Genomic DNA, 15,306 nt, shown 5'->3' with positions numbered 1-15,306 from the left:
GGACTAGCTACGAAACCCAGGATCTCATGGGGTAGACTTACTTTTACTGCATTTTTCCTCAAAAAATTCCAACCATGATGTCTGCATTTGACAGAGCCAGTGATATTTCTCAAGTTGTTCCAAACCTTTCCCACTCTCAACACCCGACTGTATGTTGCTATTTTGCTCTCACCAGAGCACCTAGCCGTTCTGCTTTATCTAGATGTGAGGTGACCCCCTTCCAGACAAGAGCTGTGAAGAGGAAGGGCAGGCTCTGGATCCCCGGCTTGGCCACTTTCTCCGGAGCCTGACTATATTGACGATCTTTTTTTATTTTCAATCTCTGCCTGCTGCCTGTCTCTGATTACTCGCATGCTTGCGTTTCCCAGTCCTAGAAAATACCCTTCCATTTGGCTCTCCTCCACCAGACTACTTAAAGAGAAGTTTTTACTTCCTACTTCAACTTTCTGACCTTCCTCCCATTAGCCCCTCAATCACAGTAATCTGGCTTCCACTCTCACTGTGCTAAAGGCAGCTGTCTCTAGCAAAGGTCACTGAAAACATATGAAAGATAATACATGAGGTCTTCTTTGAATTCCTCATCCTATCTGAGTTCTCTGTCGTGTTGGTAGTACTCTATGGAGTAATTCTTTCCTGGCCTCTGAAATATTGCTCCTTGTTTTTATACCTCTCTGGACAGTTTTTTTTTTTTTTTTCATTCACTCCTAAAGTTTTGCCCATCCCTGAAATGTTGGTGTTCCTAAAGGTTCTACCCGAGTCTCTTCTCGTGCCAACACATTCGCTGAGTGATATGAACCTGCTCCCTTAGCTTCAGGTACTGCCTGAAAATTCCCAAATCTTCATGTCTAGGCTGTCTCCACTCCTGGAGCTCTCTCTTAAAGAAGCACAGTAGGTTAATTAGAAAACAAATGAGCCAGTACAGGAAGACCTTCATTCATTTCACCTCCACTAATCCTGACATTTCTTTGCTGACAGGAAAGGAAGTTAGGAGGAGGGATGATAAGCCCTGTTATAGAACCCTTGGCACTGGAGATAGACCTCCCCTTAACGGCCCATAACCTCTAAGTAAAATCTCATGGGAGGTGAGTCTCTGTACGGACACTATGTGCCAACATCCCTTTCAGAAAATAATAATGAGATGGCCCTGAACTCAGCTAGAAGAAAGCAGAGTTGGAAGTTTCACATGGGCGGTTCAGTTTGCGTCTGACTTTTTAGGGGGAGTCTGAGTTTTTACTCATTTGAGACCCAGCTTGCCACAGGTTCCCAAGTCCTACCCCTCCCCACATGTGGAGAATGTAGAAGACTGGGAAATTGCCCAGGAGAGAGGGGCTACGTTCCAGGATCCAACAGCCTCCTTTTAAACTGCCTGCAAGCATCCCATACACAACAGTTCCAGAACTGATCTTATCCCTCTGGTTGTACTCCCATTCTAGTTGACAGTATCACCTTTCACCCTCTTGGCCCAGATGGAAACCTGGTATTGGAGACGCCTCCCCTTCAGTAGTGCCCCCTTCAGTTCTAGGACAAAGTTGTCTCTCCAGACTGGCTCCTTTCTACGCTGGACCAACCTCCCACCATCTTCATACCTCTACTCTCTACCCCATGCAATCCACGTGTGACACTGCAGCCAGAGGAACGTGTCCAAAACACATACTGATCGTCCACCTCCTTTCATTAAAATCCCTGATAATGTGCACGTTTTTACCTTTATGAGATCCTTTGCAACCTAACTGGACCTGTCTTCCATTTTCATCTCTGGTGACTCCTTCCCTCATCCAAGCAACAAAGGTTTTCTTTGTAATTTTTCAAACACACCATGCTAAGTACTGAGTGCCAACTACGAGCTGGTCACTCATCTATAAACTTTGGAATATCGTGAACATGAAACGAAGGCCCCTGCTCTCATGCAACTCACATTTTAGTAGGAAGAGCCAGCGAATAAACAAATAGGATAATTTCAGATAGTGATAAGATGCTATGAAGACGATGAAATGGGGTGGATGGGGGGAGATGCGGGTCAGCTATTTTATTTTATTATTTTTTTTTTTTCTTGCGGTACGCGGGCCTCTCACTGCCGCGGCCTCTCCCATTGCGGAGCACAGGCTCCGGACGCGCAGGCTCAGCGGCCATGGCTCACAGGCCCAGCCGCTCCGCGGCATGTGGGATCCTCCCGGACCGGGGCACGAACCCGCGTCCCCTGCATCGGCAGGCGGACTCTCAACCACTGCGCCACCAGGGTCAGCTATTTTAAATACAGTGCTCAGGGGTGGCCTGACAAGATGACTTTTAGCTGAACTTGAAGGATGAGGAGGAGCCAGACAAGCAAAGATCTGGCATAGAGTATGTGGGGCCGTTTGAGCAGCACGGGAAAAAGGCTCTGAGGCAAGAACTAGTTTGGCAGCTTGGCATTTCCAAGGTTCCAAAACAAAGCACTGAGGTTGGATCTTATTATATACCTGAGGAGGGGGACAATGCCCTGGTGAGGCCAGATCACATGGGGCCTTATAGGCCAGGTCAAGAAGTCTGGAAATTATTTTAAGGGCAAAAGGAATCTACTGAAGGGTCTTGTGTGAAGTACTGACGTGCTCTGATTTACCTTTTCAAATGATCACTCTGGCTCTTGGAGAAGGTGTTTTTGGTGAAGCGGAAGGGTAAGCCTCGAGACCAGCTCCACGCCTTCAGGCTTATGCTCAGGCCATTCCTAAGTCTGGAATAACAGTCTTTACTGGGTTCCAGGGTCCCAGTTCCCAGGAAGCTGAGAAAGTGGCTCCTTACTGCATTTCCTTCAGCCCAGGTCAAGCCTCGTTTAGCGATCAATAAGAGATGGACGGGTGTCCCCCAATAAACCTTGCCTCACCAACCCTTCAGTCATTCAAAAGACCACTCACTAGGCGCTGGAGACACTGAGGAGAGGCCGACGAGGCCCTCCCCCAACCTCGCTGTCGAGAGACCACTTTTTTCAGGTCCCTCCTCCATCTTCTAACTCAAGGGGCAATTCTCGATCAGGCTATGGCGTCCCGGGGCAGTGACAAACCCAGGCCCGTGGGTTGGCCGGGCAGAAGAGAAGAGGTTTCCCCCTAAGATGAACGGGGCCGCCTCGCAACCGGCAGCCTAGCGGGGCCCAAACCAAAGAGCCACCAAGAAAGGGAGGCGCAGCCGGCTCCAAGGCAGGATACGGACTACAACTCCCAGCAGATCCTGCGCGCGGACCGCCGATCCCTCCGCTCCAAATTTGCCCTGCCGGCTGTGTCCACCGCTGTCCGCCAAGGGCCAAGTCCAGGTTTTCTAGGCCCCGGAGTCCGTCTTCTTATCACATTTCCGGAGAGGGAGGCTGGGAGCCCTGGAGGAGAAACGGACCTTTTTGAGGAGAAACGCGGATGCAGACCATCGAAGAGACATCGTTCTGCGGCTCCCGATTTTCGCGCGCTTTTGGCGCGGGCGGTTGTGGGTAGCGCGCCCAGGAGGGAGAAAGGAGCTGGGGGGCCTGTGACCGCGCCGCCCGCCGGGCCTGAGGGTATGGACGAGGACGATCCCCACTCTGAGGGGGCGGCGGTGGTCGCCGCGGCCGGGGAGGCGCTGCAGGCCCTGTGCCAGGAGCTGAACCTGGATGAGGGGAGCGCGGCCGAAGCCCTGGACGACTTCACCGCCATCCGGGGCAACTACAGCCTAGAGGTGAGCGGCGGCAGGTGGGGCGGCGAGACCGAGTTCGCCAGGCCCCACCCCCGCCCCGCCCCTACCCCACCCTATGGGGTGGTGGGAGTTTCCCCACCGGGAAGGGTCTCTGCCCAGCCCCGCGCCGAGGAGTGCGAAGCTGGAAGGGCGAGTGTAGATCAATCTCTCCATTTATTTTGAGGCGGGAAACCGAAGTCCGGAAAAGGAGTGGCTTGTCCAAGGTCACATGCCACTCAGGGATCCCCTAGTCTTCAGACCAGTGCCACAAACGTCATGGGACTGCCCTTAAATCTGCTTAAACAGTTACTCTAATGGCAGAAGCTTACGTGAATTGTGTGCCCAGACGACACTGCCCAGCGCTTTAAATATGTCATCTTACTTGGTTCTCGCCGCCACACCTCTTCGAACATGTTGTGATCCCCGTTACACAGATGGGAAAGCTGAGCCCCGAAGAGGTTAAGCGCAAGGTCCCACCGTTAGAGGTGGAGCCGGAGTTAGGAGTCTGAGCCGTAATCTCTCCACCCTTCCGCCTCGAGGTGTGGGTTGCTCTTTCGGCAGTATTGCCACTGTACAGCAGTTTGATCAGAGCCGGCGTGCACACAATGCTTATCTCTCGGCCACAGCTTCCTCCTCTCTCAGATGGGGATCATTAGATTATCCTGATGCTAAGCACCGTGTCTGTCTCTAAACAAAATAAATGTAGGCTATCATTAAATTTTCCCCAACCGTTCTTGCATTAAGTCCTCACAACAGCCCTATGAACATGGCAGGGCAGCAAGTATTAAACCTGCTTTCCAGGCAATATTATCAAGGCCCAGAGGATTGTCTTGCCCAGGGTCGTTCTGCTAATTGTCATAGGAACCCAGACAAGCATAAGCCCAGTACAGAGGTAGAATTGTGATGGAATGTATTTGCAATTACTCTAGTAGCCTTATGGTCAAAGGTTTTCGTGATCCAAGAGGGCTGGACTCACCCAGAGTGCTCTGCTGACTCATCACCTGGTGAAATAATCGGTGGGCTCTAAGGCATAGAGTTGGAAATTTGGAGTTGAATGTGTGTGCGTGTGTGTGAGAGAGAGAAGAAGAGAGACTCCTGTATGTCTCCAGGGTAGGACTGGATAGACTGGATGAAGGACAGTGATGTGCATCTCTGGGTGACACGACTGGAAAGCTGAGGAAAGAATAAGAAGCTAAGGGAGATTATAAATTATGGTCTCTAGATTGGAAACAAACTTTTTAGAAGTCTGAGAAAGCATTTCTGACATCGAGTCCTCATTTGGTCTGTCACTGAAAAGCACTGCTGAGTGCAGACGGAGGTCAAGGTATTAACCTGGGCACATCTTTCAGATTCTTGAATATGCCAAGCTTGTTCCTACTTGTGTGCTTTCTCCATGCCAATCCCTCTGCCTGGAAGCTTTTCCCTCACTCCCGACTGCAGCGAAAGTTGAAGAGCTGAATCTCCAGTTAGGCCGAGTTCATCAGGATATCTTAAATGTTTGACCAAAGTCACAGCTGTGTGAATTAAGATTTTGTGAGTGTTTATTCTATCTAGAGTGTTTTATTTTCCTCTTCTTTTATGCTTTGTTTTTGGTGGAGGGCATTTTCATATATCTGCTGCTTCCTAAGAACCCCTCTGCCCAGCCCCTATCCCCTCTAGTCTACCTGACTAGCTCCTGCTTACCCACCCCACTTCCCCCCCCCCCCCCCCCCCCGCCCCGTACATTCTGGTGATTTTTCACCACTTAGCACTTTTGTTTCCCTCTGTGAACCCTTCCCTGACCTCCAGTCAAAATCAGTAACTACACTATATTCTCCCATAACACTTTCTCTTCAATTCTTTTTAAAACATATATCTCACCAATTATAGATAATAGCATAATATCTGTTCCTCTTAGCTCTACACTTGGAGTACCCTGATGTTAGAAACTGTTTTTGTATTTCTAAGGCCTAGCGTAAAGGAACTAAATTAAATACTATAGGTGCTTTTTTTTTAAGGAAAAAAATCAAAGCAGTAATTTTGGTTCTTAAATTTTCTCTGTCTTAATAGTGTTTTCATCTAGTAGCCTGTATCCAAAAGCTGTAGAGTACTTGGATGCTATACCCAAACAATTCGTTAATCAAGGCTTCTAAAAGTATTCAACCTTAAGCTTACCTGCCTCCTTTAACGCCTTGAGCAAATGAGACTTTTCACTATAGTACTTCAGGGTAGGAACACTAGGTCTTAGCTTTATTAGTGGCTACCCATCTCTACCCACCCCTTTTGGATTATTGCAAGAAATCTTTATCAATCATTTTATTCTTTTAGAGTCTGATCTTAAAGAGGATCTGCACAACAGTATTGTGTTGTGCTATGAGATTTGAGTCTAGTTCTTAATTTTACGTAAAACTCATCAGTGAAGTCATAAAGTGAATCTAGCTTGGATATCTCAAGCCTAAAGCAGAGAATTAAGTGTTGAATTCCCAAATGACACCTTTTTTGTAGCATTGTAAATTGAAGTGTCTGCTAAGATAGAGAGCCATACTTACTATTTTAAAGATTAGGGTAAATAATAACCCAAATTTTTACCTCACAAAACTGACAGTCTCCTTTGTGTTGTGATGGGTATTAATTTTTATATGTGTAATTCTCTTGCCATCTTCTACTCTGTTCTTTCCTTTCTCTGCCAAACTGGTTAAAAAAGAAACCTAAAACTAAAATGGTAGGAACTTCAGCATCATCAAGGCCATGACTGGTGTTATAATATTGAGAAAGCTAATGCTGAGAAATTGAAAACTCTTCAATAATGTTAGATTTGGGGTATAGGTGAGAGATCTATCTTTAGATTAATACGGACTTAGCATGTTACACAGGACTAAGAGTAAGGAGTTTTATACCCATTACTGCAACCAACTAAGTTTTGTGACCTTGGGCAAATATCTTCATTTCTCTGGCCTGTTAATACAGGATGGAAATTAGACCAGGTAATTCTAAGATCTCTTTTGATTCTAGAATTCAAGCGTTTTAACATAGTGTATCCATTTTGCTGTTTTATCTTTTGCCTGCCAGGGAGAAGTTATACACTGGTTGGCATGTTCATTATATGTTGCTTGCCGCAAAAGCATTATTCCCACAGTTGGAAAGGGTATCATGGAAGGAAATTGTGTTTCACTTACCAGAATACTACGTTCAGCTAAATTAAGGTAAAGCACTTTGATTTTTCAAACATTATTTTATAAGTCCTAAATTTAATTTTAGGATTTAATTTCTCTTTATTTTAAATCATTTAGCTTCATCCCATTCGAAGTTTGTTATCCTATAGGTATCTTTTCCCAATTCTCACATTCTTTCTCTGCCTTTCTTCCTTAAATTCTAACTTAAACCAGAGGCCTCTAAATCTTTTTAGATTTAGAGGTTCTAAATCTTTTTTCTCTGTAACAGTTTCATTAATGTTTTAAATTTGAGAATAATTTCAAGCTTTCAGAAAAGTTGCAGAAATAAGAAAACGACAAAGAACATCCATGTACCCTTGACCTAGACTCACCTTTTATTGATATTTTACTCCATTTGCTTTATCATTTGATCTTTTTCTGTTAAATAGTATTTTTTTCCTCAGCTATTTCAATTTAAGTGGTGTCCATTGTAGCCCTTTACCCCTAAATACTTCAGTGTGTATTTCCTTAAATAACTAAAGTACAGTTATCAACTTCAACAAAGTTAACATTGATACAGTAATTTTATATAATCTAGCATCTGTATTCTAGTTTTATTGGTTGATCCAGTAACATTCTTGATAGCATTTTCTTCCTTCAAGATCCAATCTTAAAAAAAAAATAATCCAATCTAGGATCAGGTATTGCATTCACTTGCCATGTCTCTTTAGTCTCCTTTAAACAAGAACATTTCCACAGCCTTTGTCTTTTTTTTTTTTGTGGTATGCGGGCCCCTCACTGTTGTGGCCTCGCCCGTTGCGGAACACAGGCTCCGGACGCGCAGGCCCAACGGCCATGGCTCACGGGCCCAGCCACTCTGAGGCATGTGGGATCTTCCCGGACTGGGGCACGAACCCGTGTCCCCTGCATTGGCAGGCGGACTCTCAGCCACTGCGCCACCAGGGAAGCCCAGCCTTTGTCTTTTATGACATTGACTTTTTTTTTTTTTTGCTGTATGCGGGCCTCTCACTGCTGTGGCCTCTCCCGTTGCGGAGCACAGGCTGTGGACGTGCAGGCTCAGCCGCTCCGCGACATGTGGGATCCTCCTGGACCGGGGCATGAACCCGTGTCCCCTGCATCAGCAGGCAAACTCCCAACCACTGCGCCACCAGGGAAGCCCCGACATTGACATTTTTGAAGAGTATAGTTCACAATCACCCTGCCGCCCTTTTTAATAGATTGTTCCTCGTTTTGTGTTTCCTTATGATTAGGTGCAGGTTTTACATTCCTAGATGGAAAACTACATAAGTGATTTTGTGTCCTCAGTATATCACATCTAGAGGCACATGGTATCCTTCTGCCTCTCATTGGTGATGTTAATTTTGATCATCTGCTAACGATGTTCTCTTGTTTCTCTACTGTATGGTTGATATTTTTTCCCTTGCAAATACTAAGCAATTGATGGGTCTTAGCTATAGCTTTTACTTGCTCTGGTATCAACTGTATGGAACTATTTGCCTGAATACCAAACAACAGAAATGGAGTGATTCAGATTTGGATAGTTGCTAATGTTCGTAATGACTATTTGAGGTCATTGTCTATTTGCTATCCTGGGTTTCCAGGACAGAGGAAAAAGTGTAAAGCCCTATACAGCAAGGGTTAAGTTTCAGTTCATGCTAAATTAAAAAAGAAAAACAATCCTCAGAACAATTTTGGTTCCTATAAATGGAAAAAGAATTAAGTCAAGACAATTTTTAAAACTTTAGTAAATATAATTTTTGTCATTCATGATAAAAACAAAATGAAAATATAACTAAGATAAAAGGAGTTAAGGTAATTTTTTTAAATTGAGCAAAACCTTGTCCATTGTCATATGATCTTTTTCTATTGATGGTTCTCATCACTGACCATATTAAATTTTTAAATCTTTGTAATAATAAGTTGTTGCAGAAACTGAACAGTACAAGCTCATGATAAAAATTTCAAATAATGAAAAGAGTTCTGGAGGTAGATAGTAGTAATGGTTAATGCCACTGACCTGTACACTTAAAAATGGTTAAAATGAAAAAAAAAAAAAAAATGGTTAAAATGGTAAATTTTACATTGTATATACTTTTACCACAATAAAAGAAAAACGGTTTAAAAATTTTCAAATAATACAGAAGGGTTGAAAATAGAAAGATGTCTCTTTCTTTTTCCATCCCCCAGAATTTACCACTATTAGCAATTTACTGTTATTAAATTTTTAAGCAGGAAAAAATCTGTTTTTCAGTTTTTTGCGTTTTATTTTTAAGCATAAATGAAATCATTGCTAAATGTATTTTTCTGTTGCTTTTCTTACTTTATATTCTGGAAATCCTTCTATATAACTATGTATAGCTCTACCTCATTAATTTTTTTTTAGTGACTGTGGGATATTTTAAGTTATAAGGATGTTTTATATACTTAGCCAGCCCCCTTATTGATGAGCATTTAGATTATATCCAGTCCCATGTGATTACAGACAAGTGAACATTATTGTAAGTGTGTATTTCAGATAAATTCCTAAAAGTGTAGTGATGAGTCAAAAGATACTTTTTAAAATGTGGATTGGTTTTAAAAAATTTTTTTAAGTGTCACATTCCTAATTGCTAAAAGAGCTGTTGACCAACATCAATATGTTCATTCAGGCAAATAAAAAAGAATTTCAAGTGATGATTATTATTTACATTGATTTATAATAATTTGGGCTATTTTCAAAATTTCAACTTTAAATATAATTTTAAATGACTATGTAGATCTTTATAGATATGGGAAAATATCCATTAAATATTGTTAATAAATTATACTGCAAAATACTGTTTAAGTATAGATTTATACATAAACATGTAAAACTAGCAAATTTTTATTGAATATTTACCTGTGTGACAGACAATATGTGCTAATAGTTTGCATATCTTTATTAATTTAATCCTCACAGTAATTGTATTAAATAAATCTCATTTTAAAGATGAGGAAACCAAGTCACCAAGAGATTAAATTACTTCCCAGAGGTTATATACCTAAGAAAGTGGCGAGCCTCCCAAGTCATGCTGTATTACATATGTATCTATATACAAATATACATTAGTATGTCTCCTTTTGAACTGTATCTATATTCAGCTTCAGTCTACAAAACAAAAAAATTTAACCAAAGCAACTTCCAACTTAAAAAGAAAGTTTCATGTAAAAATTTGTTCTGCTATTAAGGGTATTAAAAAATTGTATCTATTTTATAATTTGAATTTTTAATTCATTTTAATAAAGCAGTTAGTTGTCTATATCTTATTGTTTTAAGTATTGAGAACTAATTTTTTATAAGTTTTTCAGTAACTTAAATCAAGACAACTTTCATTCATTCATTATTTTCATAGTATAATAGAACCTGAATGAAAAATGATTTTTCATAATTTTAATTGGAACATTGATGATACTAATTTTTACAGAGTAATTTTCTTTTTTATCTTTTGAGTGCCGTTAAAATTAGGTAGTGTGCCACTATTGGAATGTATGTTCCATATTACCATCCCTACTCTATACTTTGCTTTTGGCGGCAGGGTTGGGGGGAATTGTATGTGTATGTGATAAGATATGCATTACATAAAATTTACCATTTTAACCAATTTTAATTGTACAGTTCATTGTCATTAAATACATTAACATTTTTGTTAAACCCTCACCACCATCCATCTCCAGAGCTTTTTCATCTTCCCAAACTTAAACTCCATACCAGTTAAACAATAACTTCCCTCTTCCTCCTCCTAGCACTCGACAACCACCATTCTACTTTCTGTCTCTCCGAATTTGACTGTTCTAGGTACCTCACATAAGTGGAATCGTACAGTATTTGTCTTTTTGTAACTGGCTTATTTCACTTAGCCTAATGTCTTCAAATAACACCATAATATCTCCAAGGAAGGACACAACAAATGAATACTTAGCATAATGTCTTCAAAGAAATGGCTGATTCAGAAGCTGGGGCAGACCTATTTTTCTAACGAACCTGGAACAACTTATGCCAGAAAGTAAGGAAGTGCTCAAAAAATGTTGGGGACATATCCAGGGGGCATAGGAGCTAGTTTGAAAAGGCTCCCATTTGTAATCATACCTGGGATAACTTGAGCATCAGAATGAATAGGGACAGTAATGGATTATAGCTCACTGAATAAAATCTATACTGATGATAAATAGGGGAGAAGGGAAATATCTTCCTTATATTAGAATGCCAACTAAATATTTGCATAATTGTAGAGTATCTCCCTACAAGTCACTTATCAATTACAAAGGGAAAAATAGTAACTTTGAAGTGGAAAACCTGGCAGATACCACCTAAATCAAGTGCAGAGTTATTATCAATGATGGGACAAATGGTTATGACCCACTGAGAAGGATATAACATCACTTATGTAGTACTCTGTCAAAAATACATAGCCTAAATCTAATAATGAGGGAAGCATGTAGGGACATACTACAAAATAACTGACCTATCCTCTTCCAAAATATTGGTGTCACAAGAGACAGTCTAAAGAACTGATGTAGACCAAAGGAAACTAAAAGGAAATAACACATAAATGCAGTTCATGCTACTAGATCACAACCTAGATTGGGAAATTTAAGATTGCTATCAAGAACATTCTTGAGACAATTGGTGAATTATAAATTTGAATATGAACTAATAGTATTTTATCAATATAAAATTTTCTGATTTTGATAATTGCACTTAATCATGTAAGACCTCTTTCTCAGGAAATAGAAACTATATTTTTGAGTAAATACATTTTCTCTTTATGAAAATAGAGTATTTATGAGTAAAGGGGCATGATATCTACACCTTACTCTCAAATGCTTCCGAAAAAAATTATATGTATGTTATATTGGGGTTCACCAGAGGAACAAAACCAATAGAATGTGTTAATATGTGTGTGTGTGTGTGTGTGTGTGTGTATACACACACACACACACACACATATATGGAGAGAGAGAGAGCGAGCGCACATGCAAAATAGCATGTACACACACATGCACAGGCTGGGAAGAGGAGAGGGAGAGGGATTTTAAGGAATTGGCTCACATGGTTGTAGAGACTTGGAGAGTCTAAAATATGGGGTAGCCCAGCAGGCTGGCAACCCAGGAAAGAGTTGCAATTTGAATCCAAAGGCAGTCTGCTGGCAGAATTCCTTCTTACTTGGAAGGAGGTCAGTCTTTTTCTGTTAAGACCTTCAGACTGATTAGATGAGGCCCCCCTACATTATGGAGAGTAATCTGCTTTACTCAGAATCCACCAATCCAAATGTTTATTTCATTCCAAAAAATACCTTAATGGAAACATTGGCATAATGTTTGACTGAATATCTGGGCGCCCATACACACCTCCTTATGCCATACTTAATCTGCAAATAAAAGCCATAACAAGATCATACATTAGCCTAAAATGAGATAAGTATACTTTGTACAACCCAAAATGCCCTAACCCTTTGCCCAAAAGAGGAGGCAAAATACTTGGGTGATGTTTACTCTTCTTGATATCCTATAACTTAAATACTCGGAAGTAAAGTTAACAATACTGTGGTATAAAGTCAGTACGTGCTATGTTATGTAACAAGTGGGTAAGAGAGGAAGGAATACAAAGATTTAATATACACACACAAACATTTGTAGCAAAATAAGAAATACTCATTACAATTAGAGTCCTCGTTTCATAGCTGGTCACGTGGTTGTAGTTGGTATTAATAACCTTCTTCCACTGCCCAGTCCATATTTCCTTTGCCTTCAGCAAGCACCTCAGCTGGTCGTGGTGTTTTTTACCTGGTGAGGTGACCCGAAACCTTCGTTCCTGAAGAGTCTGGGCTATTAGTAGTCCTGCCTGTTGGGTTGTTGTAGTTTTCCATTGACTTTAATCACAGGGCATGGTAATAGTAAGAGCTACCCTAAGGGATTCCTGTATTCTATTCTTCTTTACCTCCATTCTGGAGTAGCAATCCAATTTCTCCTTGGTCATCAGGATCAGTGACTCCAGCCAGCATAGTAACTCCTTTCTTTGCCTGTTGCTTTAGAGGCATGAGGAGCCCAAAGTGATTGGATGGCAATCTTAACTTCTAGTTCAATGGATATTGTTGTATCTCTTGGTGGAAGCATTACTTTCTTTGGAGCTAAGACCTCTAGGCCAACAGAGTATAATGTGACAGAGACAGGAAGCAAAAATTTTGCTGGTGGGTCAGTAGGGGTAATAGTGAGTGGTGCCACTCTCCCCCCACCTCTTGATTCCTGGACCTGTGAATCCTGGCTATGGAAGAAACAACACTATACCGTTTGCTGATTCAGAGCATATACAGCCTCCTAAAGAACCTTGCTCTGCTGCTGGCTGATTGGGCACTCAGCAGTGACTGTAGGCAGATTGGCTTTGGTCCAGATAGGCAGTGGAAATCCATGAGCCCGTATATAACTTTTCTAAAAAATTTTAATCTCATCCAAAAAACATCTTCACAGAAACATCCAGAATAATGTTTGACCAACTATCTGGGCACCGTGGCTCAGTCCAATTGACACCTAAAATTAACCATCACATGTGGATACATATACAGATGATGATTCGACTTAAGATTTGTGACTTGATGGTGTGATACTGTCTCATGATGCTGGGCAGCAGCAGTGAGCCATAGCTCCCAGTCAGCCATGCAGTCAGGATGGTAAACAACCAATACACTTACAACCATTCTGTACCCATACAACCATTCTGTTTTTTACTTTTAATAGAGTATTCATTAAACTACATGAGATAGTCAACATTTTTTTTATCAAATAGGCTTTGTGTTAGATGATTTTACCCAACTGTAGGCTAATGGAAGTGTTCTGAGCATGTTTAAGGTGGGCTAGGCTAAGCTATGATGTTCGGTAGGTTAGGTATATGAAATGCATTTTCAGCTTATAATATTTTCAGCTTACAGTGGGTTTATCGGGATGTAACCCCATGATAAATCAAGGAACACTTGTATACACATATATACACAGAGAGAGAGAGAGATGGATGACAAAGCAAATACACAAAATGTTAATTATCGGTGAATAAAGGAGTTCTTGTATACTATTCTCGCAACTTTTTTGTAAGTTTGATGCTAATTCAAAATAAAAAGATTAAGGGTTAAAAGGGAATGTTTAAATACATTTATGGTACATTCATATAGTGGAATAAAATGCAGCTCTTAAAATTATGGAAGGAGTATTACATGAACTGATATAAAAAGATCTCCAGGGCTTCTCTGGTAGCACAGTGGTTGAGAGTCCGCCTGCCGATGCAGGGGACACGGGTTCATGCCCCGGTCCGGAAAGATCCCACATGCCGCGGAGCGGCTGAGCCCGTGAGCCATGGCCGCTGAGCCTGTGCATCCGGAGCCTGTGCTCCGCAATGGGGGAGGCCACAACAGTGAGAGGCCCGCATACCGCAAAAAAAAAAAAAAAAAAAAGATCTCCAAAATAAGTTACAGGAAAAAAATGAAGTGCAGAATATTGTAGGTAGTATGGTATCGTATGAGTGGGAAAAAAGTTTAAGTAGGTATATGTTTATAAATGCCTTAAAAAGCTCTGCAAGGACAAATAACTAATAACAATGTAATTAGTCACTAAGGCAAAGTTGATTGCTTTAGTGGAAAAAAACTGGGAGGGCGGTGGTAGTGGACATCATATATCCTTTAGTACCTTTTAAATTTTGTAATTATGCATATTACCCATTAAAAAAAGAAAACCAAAAAGGAGAATTCTCACACACAGGGTATCATGATATACATTTTTTTTTTGGCTGTGTTGGGTCTTCATTGCTGTGCGCAGGCTTTCTCTAGTTGCAGCGAGTGTGAGCTACTCTTCGTTGTGGTGCGCGGGCTTCTCATTGCGGTGGCTTCTCTTGATGCTGTGCACGGGCTCTAGGCATGCGGGCTCCACAGCGCAGGCTCAGTAGTTGTGGTGCACAGGCTTAGTTGCTCTGCGGCATGTGCGATCTTCCCGGACCAGGGATCGAACCCGTGTCCACGGAATTGGCAGGCAGATTCTTATCCACTGTGCCACCAGGGAAGCCCTGATAAAGATCTTTTAAAAAAACTCAGATTTTTAGATTTCAATCAGCATGTCTGGAGTTTGAACACCTATGGACAACTAGCTAATGATTTCTTCCACCACCTTTTTTAAGAAAAAAATTACAAGTATCATTCTGTATATAGCGCTAGACACTTAAATGAGCTTTAACACTACAAAATTTCAGTCTAAGACCATACTAACATGAGGACATAAAAAAAATGCACTCATAGTTAAATAAGCCAGAAAGGTAGAGCTATTATCCATTAAGTGATTTTCTGGGTATGTACTACCTTCTTAGTTTATATTTGGAGGTAGAACCACACGTTGGAACACAAACATTTGAATTTTATTCCTGCCCTGTAACAGTCTGGTGCTTTGTGATCAAATTCCAGAATCCAGTATTGGGAGATTCTGTCTTTCCTCA

General features: G+C 41.3%; 1 protein-coding gene across 1 annotated transcript in view; it reads left to right on the top strand.

Moving 5' to 3' along the window:
- Nucleotides 1-3,516: 3,516 nt before the first annotated feature.
- RBL1 (RB transcriptional corepressor like 1) overlaps nt 3,517-15,306 on the top strand; it is a 73,045-nt gene continuing 61,255 nt past the window's right edge. Inside the window, exons 1-2 of the mRNA XM_065892082.1 lie at nt 3,517-3,672; nt 6,718-6,851. Of these exons, the coding sequence (XP_065748154.1) occupies nt 3,517-3,672; nt 6,718-6,851 (290 nt within the window). The remainder of the gene's footprint in view (nt 3,673-6,717; nt 6,852-15,306) is intronic.

The sequence above is a fragment of the Phocoena phocoena genome, chromosome 15 (genome assembly GCF_963924675.1).
Source record: "Phocoena phocoena chromosome 15, mPhoPho1.1, whole genome shotgun sequence".
NCBI classification, from domain to species: Eukaryota; Metazoa; Chordata; class Mammalia; order Artiodactyla; family Phocoenidae; genus Phocoena; species Phocoena phocoena.
This window is presented reverse-complemented; position numbering and strand designations above follow the sequence as displayed.